Source organism: Pipistrellus hanaki (assembly GCF_964339955.1).
Source record: "Pipistrellus hanaki genome assembly, chromosome: 16".
NCBI classification, from domain to species: domain Eukaryota; kingdom Metazoa; phylum Chordata; class Mammalia; order Chiroptera; family Vespertilionidae; genus Pipistrellus; species Pipistrellus hanaki.
The window spans coordinates 14,863,575-14,877,244 of NC_140518.1; the positions used below are offsets into that span (position 1 = coordinate 14,863,575).

The 13,670-nt window shown below is 50.8% G+C and overlaps 2 protein-coding genes across 2 annotated transcripts in view; both read left to right on the plus strand.

Moving 5' to 3' along the window:
- The window catches only part of LOC311610822 (NADH dehydrogenase [ubiquinone] 1 beta subcomplex subunit 3-like), a gene marked incomplete at its 3' end in the record, with an annotated part of 78,586 nt that extends 71,381 nt beyond the window's left edge, over positions 1 to 7,205 (plus strand). Inside the window, exon 2 of the mRNA XM_084862339.1 lies at positions 6,816 to 7,205. Within this exon, the coding sequence (XP_084718465.1) occupies positions 6,867 to 7,205 (339 nt within the window). The 5' untranslated portion in view covers positions 6,816 to 6,866. The remainder of the gene's footprint in view (positions 1 to 6,815) is intronic.
- The window catches only part of LOC311610928 (uncharacterized protein), a 50,530-nt gene continuing 41,670 nt past the window's right edge, over positions 4,811 to 13,670 (plus strand). The window contains exon 1 of the mRNA XM_084862525.1: positions 4,811 to 5,009. The gene's annotated coding sequence lies outside the window, so the exon portion shown is untranslated. The remainder of the gene's footprint in view (positions 5,010 to 13,670) is intronic.

The window sequence follows — 13,670 nt, forward strand, 5'->3', positions numbered from 1 at the left end:
TTCTGTGACAGTCCCCCTCCACGTCCCACATTCTCCTTCCTGCGGATGGGGTGGGCCTGTCCTGGAGAAGGCTGATGGGGGTGTTGGGCCCAGGTTTCCAAGTTGCCAGGGTTCAGGGTGTGTGTGTGTGTGTGTGTGTGTGTGTGTGTGTCTGGGGGAGCTGAGGCTCTGCCTGGCCTTACAGTCAGTGTGGACACTCAGCCTGGACCCTGGGTCCCACCCACACCAGCTCCTCTTCCCACACTGAGTTGCAGGGCTCAGCAGAGTGGCTATCACCGCAGTTGTTTGGGGTTCTGGCTTTCTGAAAGGCGGGTGACTGCTGCTAAAAAAGGGGAGAGGCCTGGCGGGCGTGGCTCAGAGGTTGAGTGTTGACTTATGAACCAGGAGGTCACGGTTCGATTCCTAGTCAGGTCACATGTCTGGATTGTGGTCTCGATCCCCAGTGTGGGGCGTGCAGGAGGCAGACCCTCAATGATGCTTTCTCATCATTGATATTTCTATCTCTCCTCCCTTACTCTCTAAAGTCAATTTTTTTAAAAAATACTTTTTTAAAAAAGAGGGGAGAAAAATTGGACAAGTGAGCCCCCAGACAAGAATCCAGCACAACTGGAGGCGTCTCTGAGACCCAGACCCTTAAGTGAAGACAGGCAAAGGCACTGTTTATTTACTTATTTACGGACTAACTGGTAGGCATTGAACTGAGAATAGAGATCCGCTCATCAGCATGAAAAGATCAACACCCAAAACAAACAAAACAAAAACAAAAAAAAAGCCAACTCAAAGTATATGTTTGCAAACTCAATGGTGGTTACTCTGGGTAGCCACAGAAACACAGGTGTGGTTTATAATCTTTTTGTTTATCTACGTTTAAGGACTATTACCTTGTCACACGCAAATGTTTGAAAAGAGCTACAAGAACTTTGTATTGGGAAATGTGCAAACATACCTACAAATAGAGAGAACAGAATTCCTGTGGGCCCGTCACCCAGCGTCCATAGTTCCTAACCTCCTCTTCCTGTTTTGTCTGCTCTTCTCATTTTGCTCAGTCTGTTGAAGCAAAGTTGGACCTTGTGCCCTGTCAGCCCTAAATGCTTCCTGCACGTCTCTACCCTGGGGTCTTGAGCCATGTTTGTGCCGCAGGCACCTTCGGCAGTCTGGGGAAGTCTGTGAGCCCCTTCTTGGAATAATGTTTGTAAATGCCTAAGATGAAACACATAAGGTTGTAAAGGAAATCTATCGTATATATAGTATAAACTGAAATATAGTGAATTTTGCCTTTAAAAATTTATTTTAGAGAAAGTGAGAGGTAGAGAGAAACATTGATGGGAGAGAGAAATATTGATCAGCTGCCTTCTGTACTAACCCCCGCCCCCCCCCGCCCCCCCCACTGGGGATAGAGCCCACAACAGGGCATGTGTCCCTATGGGAATCAAACCAGCGACCGTCTGGTGCATGGGATGGTGCTCAACCAACAGCCACACCAGCCAGAGCTGGTTGAAATATTTTAAAATGTGTGATATAGTAATGTATGAGTGTCCTTAATATAGTCTATAATAATAAAAGCATAAATGCTAATTAGACTGGACATCCAGACAACCTTCCAGACGAAAGATGAGGCTGCCAGGGAAGCCCGGGTGCCAGGTGCCTGCTGGCAGCCGGAGGGAAGCCCGGGTGCAGAGAGAAGCCGATGACAGCAGCTGGCGGAGGGAAGGCCTACTCTTGCACGAATTTCGTGCACCGGACCTCTAGTGAATTTTAAGCTCTAACAGCAGGCCTGTAACTATTGTTCTATGGAAGGAAACGAGGACAGCCAGCCCCAGGTGGGACAGGGTGCAGATTCCCGAGCCCCTTCCCTGATCTGGGAGGCAGTGTGGGACAGTGGACAGCACACCGGCTCTTGGTCAGACAAACTGTGGCTACTTCGTGGTTGTGTGGCCTTGGATAAGTTACTTGACCTCTCTGAGCCTATTATTACTCATTGATACAATCCTTCCAGCGACGATACAATAAAATAACACGTACAAAGCGTGGACTTAGTCTGGGCTTCGTGAATGTGTGTTTCTCCCTCCCTCCCTGCCCTCCAACCCCATGAATCACCCTGGGAAAGGCTCGGAGTCTGGACATGACCCCAGCGATCAGAGAAAGCTACTGACCGGGGACAGAAGTCAGAGGCTGAGGGGCTCTTCAGTCTTCTAGCTCAGAAGAATCAAACCCAAGCCCCTTCGGTGGGCAGGCCGATGCTCTAACCACCGGGGAACACCAGCCAGGGCAGGAGCAGTCTCGAGGCAGAGGAGTGAAGCGCAGAAGACCCACCGGTGCCCTGGGAGGCGGGCGTGTCTGTCAGGGTCCCAAGGAGAACGCTCAGGTGGCGGCGTGAGAAACGAGGTCCCCGAGGGGCCGCCCGTGCACACGCGGGGAGACCCGGGAAGGTTACAGTTCAGGGTAGGACCTCGGAGTCAGGCCCCTGCCACGACCACCGTCACTTAGGAGCTGTGTTTCCTTGGATACCAGTAAGGGACTCACTCTTTCTGAGGGTCCGCTTCCCTGCCTGCAGCGGCAGAGGAGGCAGAGGGTACGGGGTCAGGGATTGGCTGCAGGGTTTAGTAGGGTGAGGCGCAGCGCCCGTTTCATTCATTGAAGCCAGCCGATTAAATAACCGAATATTTGCGTCATGAGTGAGTTATGAAGGAATAAATGACTCCATAAGCAGTGTGAGGGTGGCAGTCAGCGCAGTAACCCACCTAAACCAGTGGTCGGCAAATTCATTAGTCAACAGAGCCAAATGTCAACAGGACAATGACTGAATTTTTTTTTTTTTTTGCTTCCCATTTTTTTAATTTTATTGATTATGGTATCACATAATTGTCCTCATCCCCCCCCAATCCCATCCCAAACCCCTTCCTACATATGCCCTCACCCCCTCCGCTGTCCATGGCCACTGGCCAGGTCCATATGCATGCACACAAGTCCTTTGGTTGGTCTCTTCTCCTATACCCCCACCCTCCCCTACTTTTGAGAGCCACATTTATTAAACGTAAACGTCTTCTAATGCCACTCGCCCAGGCCATGGTACTTTGTAGAAGAGCCACACTCAAGGGGCCAAAGAGCCGCATGTGGCTCGCGAGCCGCCGTTTGCCGACCACGGCACCTGTAGGTCTGAGAAGGAGCCGGCAGCTGAGTGGATGAACGAACTGTTGACCTTACTGAGGTTATCAAAATAGATGGCGTCTTTCCTAATGAGGTCAGTTCCTGCGCTGGGGAGGGCCTGGACAAATGTCCTCAACAACCCCCTCTAATTCTTAAGTCCCGTGAGAACAGGCACGGTCAGATGGTCCAATTGTACGAGTCAGGAAGTTTCTCTTCCTCCGGGGCAGCGAGAAAGGTCAAGGGACTGGAGTCACGAAGCCGTGGCTGGAAAAAGGAATGAACAGGCCTTCTGGCATCCGCCCAAGTGCTCCCAAAGTAACACACCCAAGAACTGGAGGCGTCTTCCGGTTTTGGATTATGGTCTTGGACAATACTGGGTCTTCTAGTCCTGCCCTGGACCTTTGGCCTCTGTGTGAAGAGCAGAAAGGCCTGAGATGCGGACATACGGCTTCCGATGGCGCCATCTCCTGGTCACAGGCGGAAACCGCCGCGGCAGATTCGGGCTCCTGGTTTGTAGTGAGGCGTCAGCCCTCGCCAATCAGGGAAGCGGGGCAGGAAGCAGTCTTGCCCCCCAGATTTTAATCCTGGCCTCCTGGGAGCCCACAGCTTGAAATGCATTCAAATGCAACGATGGGGCAGTTCGCAAAGTTCAGAGCTGGTTTATTCGGAAGCACATATTTCTACCTCGGAGCAGTTGCTCATGCATCTCGGGTGTCCCCTTTGGAAAGGGGGCTGGAATTAGGACCTTTCCTAAAAGTTCTGAGCTGCCAGCACCATCGGACGGGCAAGGCATCTGGTTTTGCTTGGGGGGATTTATGTTTTTTTTTATTTTATGTCTGAACACACTCAGAACTATTTCTGTGACTCTGAAAAAGAGAGGTTGAGAGAGAGGAGGGAGGACCAGATCTGAAACCCTCAGTCTATTTCCTGTGACTGGAGGGCGACCAAGGACACAGACAGAGGAGCCATTCCAGGCCAACCCTGGCGGGTGCATCCTTGGACGGGGTCTGTGAACTGCTTCACAGAGTTGTATCTGAAAACCCCAGCTGGCAGGGTGTTTTTCTGGGATGGAGAGCTAGCAGGGAAGACTTGGTCGTAAGGTACAGGTTGAAGTAATGCAGCATGCCCCCAAGCATGGTTCTTGGGACAATGGCCCCTCCAGCTGCTTGGCCAAAAAGGAAAAAAAAAAAAAAAAAAAAAAATGATGTCTTTACTCAAAAAAGTGAGTGAAATGCTCTGGGTTATATCTGCCTTCTAGGAGATTCACGAGGTACATGAACTTAGGAGGGATCTGAGACACGTGACTGAAGTGAAGGGACATTTTTGTGACAAACTAATGTTGCTTCAATCAACATTTAAAAAAATATTTATTTATTTATTTTTTTTACAGAGGGGAAGGGAGAGGGATAGAGATTTAGAAACACCGATCAGCTGCCTCCTGCACACCTCCTACTGGGGATGTGCCCACAACCAAGGTACCTGCCCTTGACTGGAATTGAACCTGGGACCCTTGAGTCCTCAGGCCGACACTCTATCCACTGAGCCAAACCAGTTAGGGCCCAACAACAAACAGGTGGTGTGATTTGGCCGGTCTCCCGGCACCAGGAGAGCCGAGCCTCAATACCGTTGCCATGGGACCGTGAAAACGGCTTGGTGGCCTGAGAGCAGAGAGGAGAGACTGAGCCAACAGGCCCTGCAGCCGCTGAGGCCCCGGCTACCTCGGCTCAGGCAGCTTCGCCCACAGTAACCATCTGACTCCCAGGAAATGGCAGCGCAGTGTGTCGTTATGGCAACAGCGACAACAAGGTCATCTTCCCCGTAAGCCACGTGGTGGTGCGCCGGCCCAGGAGCTGGCTTCTAACGTGAGTGTTGGAAGGCTCTGTCTCCACTCAACCTCGTGGAATTTTATTATTATTTTTTCTGCAAAACGCTGTATTGCTTCACTTGGTCGGATGCCTGGGTGAGGGCCTCAGGGTGGTTAAAAGAATGGCCAGTAGTTTCGGGGTGAGGCTCAGGTAAAGCCAGACGCCAGGGGGATGCAGAGGGACCCCCAAGGCCTCTGGGCTCCAAAGGCTCCTGGTTGTGCTTGAGGGGGAGCCTTTGGGAGAGACACTGGCTCAGCCCAGCCTGGGGCCGGCCGCCTGCAGGGTGAGGCAGGTGTCGCCCATCCTCTTGATGAGTTCCACCCCCTCACCCCGGAAGTGGTTCTGCAGGAAGTCAGGAGCTGAGGGTCTGCGCGGGTACAACCCAGGGCAGGCAGCTCCCGAAGGGCCTGGGCCAGCTTCTCTCCAGGGCCAGGGCGGCTTCCATGGCGTCCTGAGTTTTGCCCACTCATCTTGGGCGGCTTCAGCGCGTCCTGGAAGAGAATGCAGCCATCGCGCTGGGTTTGCAACTTTAAGATGCTCAGTGCCCTTATGCTTCTTCTCTGCCAACTCGCAGAAGAAGTGGCCCAAGCCTTCCAGAGCCACGCCTTCCCGGCCGAGAGAGGTAGGTGTGGGGGGCCCAGGGGCAGGCTGGCCAGGCGGTTGCCTGCAGCCTCCACCTCGGTGGGTGGAGTGATTCTGACGCATGTGGGAGCTCATGGTCGTCCGGCAATAGGAGTTAAGGTAGAAAACAACAACAGTGTGTTGGCTGGTCCCGGAGGTGGTTCTGCAGGTGGTGGCTGGATAAGACAGGAGAGGGGCGGAGGCTGGCCGAAGGGGCCTTCCTGGGTCTGTTCCGTCCAAACACCAGTGAAGCACCAGACAGATCCCTGCCTGCCAAGGGCACTGCCCCTCGTGGAATTCTTGCTCTATGTATCTATCTCCCTTCCAAAAAACAATCGGACCCTGTATCTCCTCTGAAAATGAGAATGTGTGGACCGGGGGGTTGAAGGGCCTTAAGAGGTATTAACACTTGCTTTAACCGGTTTGGCTCAGTGGCTAGAGCGTCGGCCTGAGGACTCAAGGGTCCCAGGTTCAATAACGGTCAAGGGCATGTACCTTGGTTTCTGGCACATATCCAGTGGGGAGTGTGCAGGAGGCAGCTGATCGATGTTTCTAATTCTCTACACCTCTCCCTTCCTCTCTGTAAAAAAAAAATAAAAAAATCAATAGACTATATTTAAAAACAAAACAAAAACTTAAAAAAAGAGGCGTTAACACATGCTCACACAGCACAAAAAGAACACCATCACACCCTCTTTTTGGATGCCGCTCTAAAAATGTTAAACTCGAAAGGAACTCTGTGTGTGCTTCCTGTACTGAACGTAACTGCTTTTTATTTCTGGGTCACTGTCCTGGGACATTGCGTTTTGTGGTTTGGGGAGGAGGAGCAGGGAGGAGTGTGTACCATGAATTTTAAAAAAAAATATTTTTACTAAGGAAGGGAGAGGGAGAGAGAGACATCAATGATGAGAGGGAATCATTGATGGGCCGCCCTCTACTGGGGATGGAGCTCGCAATCAGGCATGTGGACAATTGCTGGGAAGCAGAATCTCAATGGGTTGGGATAATGCGAGCAAGAATGGCCGTGTTTTTTTTTTTTTTTTTAATCTTGTTTTAGACATTACAATCAAAGGAGGAGACGTAAGTGGGTTACCGAAATTCATCGGTGATAGATGAGGGAGGCAGGAGAAAGCAGAGCGGGAAGGAGGGAACCTCTGGGATTGGATAAAAAAATAAAATGAGGGCTGGAGGGTTGACTATTGAGTGTCCTGAGAGGTCAGATTGCTGTCAGACATGGCCCATGGGCATGAACATGAGCATGGGCATGGCCATGGTAAATTGGTCCTTCCGGATTATAGAAAATGGAAGATAGAAGGGACACCCTTAGAAACTGTGCAGGAGAAGCTGGCGGCACGGGGGCTCCAGGATCCTTGGGGCCGCCATGAAGCTTGGAGATACATGGGTGGCTTTGCAGACAACGCCACCTTTGTTGGTGCAGTGCTAAAAGGATTCAAATGGGGGTTTGCTGCATTTGTGGTCGCTGTAGGGGTTGAATATTTCCTGGAGTCCCAGAATAAAGTTAAGAAGCACCACTGTGAGATAATACCTGGCAGTATCTTAGTGACTTCTTAACTCTGTTATTCATACTCATCTGTGTGTTTGTCCCTTAAATAATACTACTAAGATTTAATAAAGAATACATGTTCCATGGCCTCACTCATTTGTGGATAATAAAGAACATTATAAACTGATGAACCAAAAGATAGATATAGAGACAGCAGCAACAAGCAGGCTGTCAAATTACAGCTGGGAGGGGAGGGAGATCTGGGGGAGATAAGAGATCAACCGAAGGACTTTATGCACGCATATAAGTACAACCAATGGACACAAAACTCTGGGGAGGGAGGGCATGTATGGGAGTGGGGGGACAATGGTAAGATATGTACACAGATAATAATTTAATAAAAAAAAATGATAGACACACGCTTCTTTTACTTAGGAGGTGCAGGATAGTTAGCAGTCAACAACAACATGATAACAATAACAGCGAAGGAATCTATGTTCTCCTTCCTGGCACCCAGGGCTTTTGGCTGTGCCCTGAGGGGTCCAGAAAAAGGGAAGTTACACGTTACCCTGACATTTTCTTTTTTCTTTTTATTGTTTAAAGTATTACATATGTCTCCCTCCACATTGACCTCCCCAGCCACTCCCACCCCCGACAACAAGCCCCCACATCCCCAGTGTCTGTGTCCCTTGGTTATGCTAATATGCCTGACATTGCAATGATATGCAATAGGCTCAGTTAAGGTAAAGACTGACCTTTGTCAGGGAAGGTACCAGCCTAGGACGTGACTTGTCCACCATAACAGCTTTTATTTTTATTTTAAAATATATTTTATTGATTTTTTACAGAGAGGAAGGGAGAGGGTAGAGAGTTAGAAACATGGATGAGAGAGAAACATCCATCAGCTGTCTCCTGCACACTCCCTACTGGGGATGTGCCCGAAACCAAGGTACACGTCCTTGACCGGAATCAAACCTGGGACCCTTCGGTCTTCAGGTCGATGCTCTATCCACTGAGCCAAACCAGCTAGGGTTCAAGTAAATATTAATGATGACATTCATCATATTTATTCCTTCTATTTTATTAAAGTCAGATGGTTTATTCTGTACTTGCTATAGATTCAATGTTTGTGACCCCTCACCCCCATCCCCCCCATTCATTGTTAAATGCTAATGCCTGACATGGTGGTATGGGTAAGCACGTCTCCCAGGGGTGGCTAGGTGATGACGGTGGAGCCCTCAAGAATGGGAGCCGTACCTTTAGGAGAGGGTCCTCAGGGAGCCCCCTCATCCCTTCTGCTCTGAGAGGGCGCACAGCAAGATGACCACCGAGGAGCCTCCCCAGGACAACAGGCCTCTGGCTAAGGGTCTCCTCCATCCCTCTCCGGGAGAGGAGAAGAGGAGACACGAGAAGAAGCGCCTGGCGCAGATCCCGATCCCTACTTCATGGTGTAGGAGGCCCAGGATGCTGTAAATCACCCCCGGCTTCAGCCAGGCACCAGCGGCAGTGTTACGTGTCGGTGGCTCCACCGTCCTGGGTCAGCCATCAGGAGGGAAAGCGAGGCCTCCAGAGAGTGCTCCTTCCGTAGGAAGCAGCACTAAGTGCGCCTCACATCAGGGGAGCTGGAAACCCTCCCAATACCGCATTTGGATTAACCCCCCCCCCAAAAAAAAACCCCCCCAAAAAAACCGGACCATCTATGAACTTGGGCCCTCACCGGATGCTGAAACATTCCCCTTGTTCGTAAGCCACCCATCGGTGGTATCCTGTTATTAGCCACTGAACCGTCTAAGACAGACGTGTTTTAGTAACAGACACAAAAGGTACGGCCCTGAACCAAGGGTCCACAGAGGGTCCGCTCAGCCCACAGGCGCAGCGGCCAGGAGCACACACCTCCCCATGGCCGCCCTGGCCGGCCCTCAGCACGAGAAAGCATTGCTTCCGAGAACTGCCATTCCCATTACATCGGGGCGTGTGTATGTGTGTGTGTGTGTGTGTGTGTGTGTGTGGGGGTACTGTAATAATTTAAATACATTTGTGACTCCCGGGAGTGCAGAAAGCCTGGGAGGCCAAGGCGTGCCTGAGGACGAGCCTTTGTCTGCTACCCATGCGCACTCAGACCTGTTAGGTGACATTACATGGCATCCTCATGGAAACCGGAGAGAATTTCAAACCCCAAATCACTGACATTCTCCTCAGCGGCACAACAGTTCTACACGCGTGCAAGTTAAGGTGGAAGAAATACGGAAACACCCTGGGGTATGGGTTTGCTGGGCTGCCCCAGCGAAGGGCCACCTCATAGCCCTCCCCGCCCCCCAACCAGCGGGAGAGGGCTGCTCCCAGCCTCCGTCCTCGTCTTCTCACAGAAATGAATTTATGCGAGAGACCTTGACGGCGTTGTGAAAAGCCAGTTTGTTAAGGCAATGGAAGCATGCTTACGAGGCACAGACGGCTCTCAGCTGATCTGAAGAGCAGGGTGGGTGGCAGCCTAAGGTGTCACGTACCCTCCTGCCTGGAGGCCTCACGTTTCCTCTGCTGAAGTATACGGTCTCTTGTTACCTGGCTGGGGCCTTCCCAGAATTCAGGAGAAGCTCCTGGCCACGTGAGCTTGCCAAGGCTGGAGACTGCTGGCTTCTCTGCTTAGGGAGTGAAACGGCCCTTTCGCCCCTCTCCTCTCTCCCCCTCCCGTTCTGCATTCTCTCCTTAGGGAGGTTTTGCGTCCTGGCTCTGTGTCCTGGGCTGGGGAAGACAGTGGCTGGCCAGTGACAAGCTGGCTGCAGACTGCCCACACGGTTGTTTTAACTTTCCTGCCTCCGTTTCCCTCTTCCTCCTGCCCTGGAACAGCTCCACAGAAGTTTATCTGCTCACAATTCCGGAGGCTAGAAACCCAGATCGAGGTGCGGGTGGGGTGAGTTTATCCTGAGGCCTGTTTCCTTGACCTGCAGTTCCATCCACGTGGTCTGCTCTCTTCACATGCCCCTATTTAAAAAAAAAAAATATATATATATATATATATATATATATATATATATATATATATATATATATATTAGAGAGGAAAGGAGAGGGAGAGGGAGAGATAGAAACATCAATGATGAGAGAGAATCATTGGTTAGCTGCCTTCTGCACACCCCCTACTGGGGATTGAGCCTGCAACCCAGGCATGTGCCCTTGGCCGGAATCGGCCTGCAGACACTCTATCCATTGAGCCAACCCAGCTAGGACATATGAGGACACCAGTCATAGTACATGAGGACCCCCCCATAATGACCTCATTTTAACTTACCTTTTCAAAGGTTTTATCTCTAAATAGTCAACGCTATGATGTAGGGGGTTTGGACTTCCGCACAGGAATGTGACAGGGGCACCAGCAGGTGATTGGATGGTGTGCCTCATCCAGTCAGTTCAAGGCCTCGTGAACAAGCGTGAGGTCTCCTGGGGATGGAGAAATTTGGCCTCAAGATGGTAACATCGACTTCTTCCAGGAGGTGCAGCCTGTAGATTCTGAACTTGTCAGACCCCGCAACCACAGGAGGCAGCGCCTTAAAATAAATCTCTTAACGGTGTGCCTGTGTACACTGTCAGTTCCGTTTCTCTGGAGAACCCTGGTACTCTGCCGTAGGAACTACTGAAATACCTGTTTGTGTGTGTGTGTTTTGTGTGTGTGTTTTTTGTGTGTTTTATGTATTTTATTTTATTTGTGTGATTTGCTGGGCTGCCATAGCAAATGCTGGGCTGGCTGGGAGGTTTTGTTGTTGCAAAAGGGAGCTAGCTCCATTCACGACATCTCAGAACTGTGAATCAGCCAAGCGCGGGCTGCAGTACTCACACAGAACTCCAGGTGGCGCCCCTGCACTACTCAAAAGAGGCTTCCTTGCTGCAGGCCTCACCTCACAGGCTTTTAAACTCAGATTTCAAGACAACCCAATGACTCAGCAACGCCAAAGGGAAGCATAACATTTGGACAAAGGATACTGCCTCCATGCCCAGAGTTCACAAGCTTGCCACCACAAAAATCACTTTTTCCATGTGTCCTTTCTTGGAAGTCGCGTCTCTTTGGTAGGCGCTAGCATGATCTGAGCCAATAGCTACTTGGGCAATCTCATTTTCTCCCCCCAACGCTCCCCCCCCCTCCCCCATGAATAGGACACCCCGGGGTTAATAGAAAAGGAGGAGGTTAGCATTGTGGTTGAAGGCTGACGGGCCAATGTGTCTTGTTTTCCATCTGCAGCAGAAAAGAGGTCACCTGCTCATTGTTCTAGGTTTTTCTTTCTTTTCAAGCCTCCAGGGATGTGAGCCACTATGGCCCAAGGACACAGGGCATGACTCACCCCCACCCCAGGATGTCAGCTCCCCGCAGTGCTGGCCGGACAGACTCGGTGCCTGCTGGGCAACCCCCTCCGTTAATCCTGCTGGTGGCCAGGACCCTACCCTGTCATTAGGTCGTGTCCTTGACCACAAACCCAAAGCGTTTGGCGGCATGGGCTTGTTGAAGCCTTGTAATGTTTTGTAAGAAAATTTGAGATGCCTTTACTTTTTAAATTTCAGCCCTGGCTATGGGCAGCAGAACCAGCTTTGTGGAGTGACCCTGGGAAGGTCTCCCAGGGATTCAGAGTCAGAATCCCTGGACCTGCCATCGGGTTGCTGAAGTGCCTAAATGTCTGCCCCGAGGCTCTCCCTCCCCAGCTCGCCGCCCCCACCATCACTCATCCTGTCCTGGTACATAAGGCATTTGTCTGGCTCTTTTCTAAAGGACGCACATTCGCACACGGACACAAATCCACGTCTGTGTTTCTGCGGTTTCAAGCAATGTGTCTCTGATGTGCTCCTGGTCTAACCCAAGAGGAAGTGGAAGTATCACCTACCGTTTACATTAGAACCTGGCTTTTTAAAAATATATATTTTTATTGATTTCAGAGAGGAAGTGAGGGGGTGGGGTGGAGGAGAGAGAGAAACATCAATGAGAGAGAATTATTGATTGGCTGCTTCCTGCACAACCCCACTGGGGATCAAGCCCACAACCCAGGCATGTGCCCTGATCAGGAATCGAACCGTGACCTCCTGGTTCATAGGTCGACATTCAATCACTGAACCACGCCAGCCCGGCTAGAACCTGACGTTTAAAATACACCCACAGTCTTCTCCTGGGAGATACACAGTTCGGGATAGCAGATGAGAAGCCCTGAGGAATCCTGTAGAAAACAAACCTCATATTTTTCAAATTCACTGGAATATACACGACCTTTTCCAAGAGGGGGTACCCGTGAACGTCGCTGGAACAATGTCCAGGAGTACCATTTGGCAACGCTGAATACAGTTCCCATCTCTTGGTGGCGTAGGGTTGGGCGTGTAGGCAGTGGCCCCGCCTCCTGCTGTGCGGAGCCATTGGGGAGTTTACGGAGTTAGTGTTAGAGCTCGTTGGTTTTTTGTGGTCTCCGGGGCGTTCTAATGGTTGACAAAAGCCAAGACTCATGGCAGTCTCCCAAGCCCGAGATGACGGACAGAGAGTAGAGTAAATAGTGCCCTCGCCTCCCTCTGGTGGGCCGTCCCATCCCTTCCAAAGCACACAGGCATCGCCACCCAGGGCCACCCTGGGACCCCTCCACCTGTTCCATCTCTGGCATCAGGAGCCTCCCATTCCCCTGATAAATCAATAAAAATAGGTTGAACTATCCTGGGAAATGACCTTCAGTCCCTTGAAAGACAAACTGAAAGGCAACTTGATGACTGGGATATTCCTAAAAACTGCTCAGCTCTTCACCCCTCTCCAAACCAAAGCTATAACCTGGAGGCAGCAATTCTTTTATGGTAGAAAAAAATAAAAAATAACCCCTATCTGTCTCCTAGGAATACTCCCTTCCATCCTTTCATTGGCCTCAAAGAGTGGGCAGCTTTGCCCCAGAGCTGAAGTTTCTGTACCACCCCTGGTAGTGTGCCATAATCACACAGGAATTAGGAAGAGAGAGGCACATACTTAGTTTGAAGTCTTTTGGGGGCCAGTGACCTTGTAGCAATGACCCTATGTGATGGCAATAAGTGGTTGAATGTCACTGTATGTGTTAGATTTAAAACTCTGTAGAAGTTTCCTGAGTTGTCCCAGAAAAACATATAGACTTATCTCTCTATATAAAAGCCCAAGTGACTGGCTGACTGATGACTGTTTGATTGGTAGCTATGATGCGCACTGACCACCAGGGGGCAGACACTCAACGCAGGAGCTGCCGAGCTGCGGTGACTTGGCAGCTGCGGTTCTCGGGTGATGCACCTGGAACCAGAGAGGAGGGAGCCCAATTCTGGGGTGCGTCACCCAAGAACCATCCTCAGGGGAAGTCTGAGAGCTGGTTTTGGCCCGATCCCTGCAGGCCAGACCGAGGGACCCCACCCGTGCACAAATCCATGTACTGGGCCTCTAGTAATGAATAAAATTGCTGGGCAGTGGTGATGGCGCCATGATAGGTGATTCTCTCTAGGCTTCTTCTTCTTCTTCTTCTTCTTCTTCTTCTTCTTCTTCTTCTTCTTCTTCTTCTTCAATA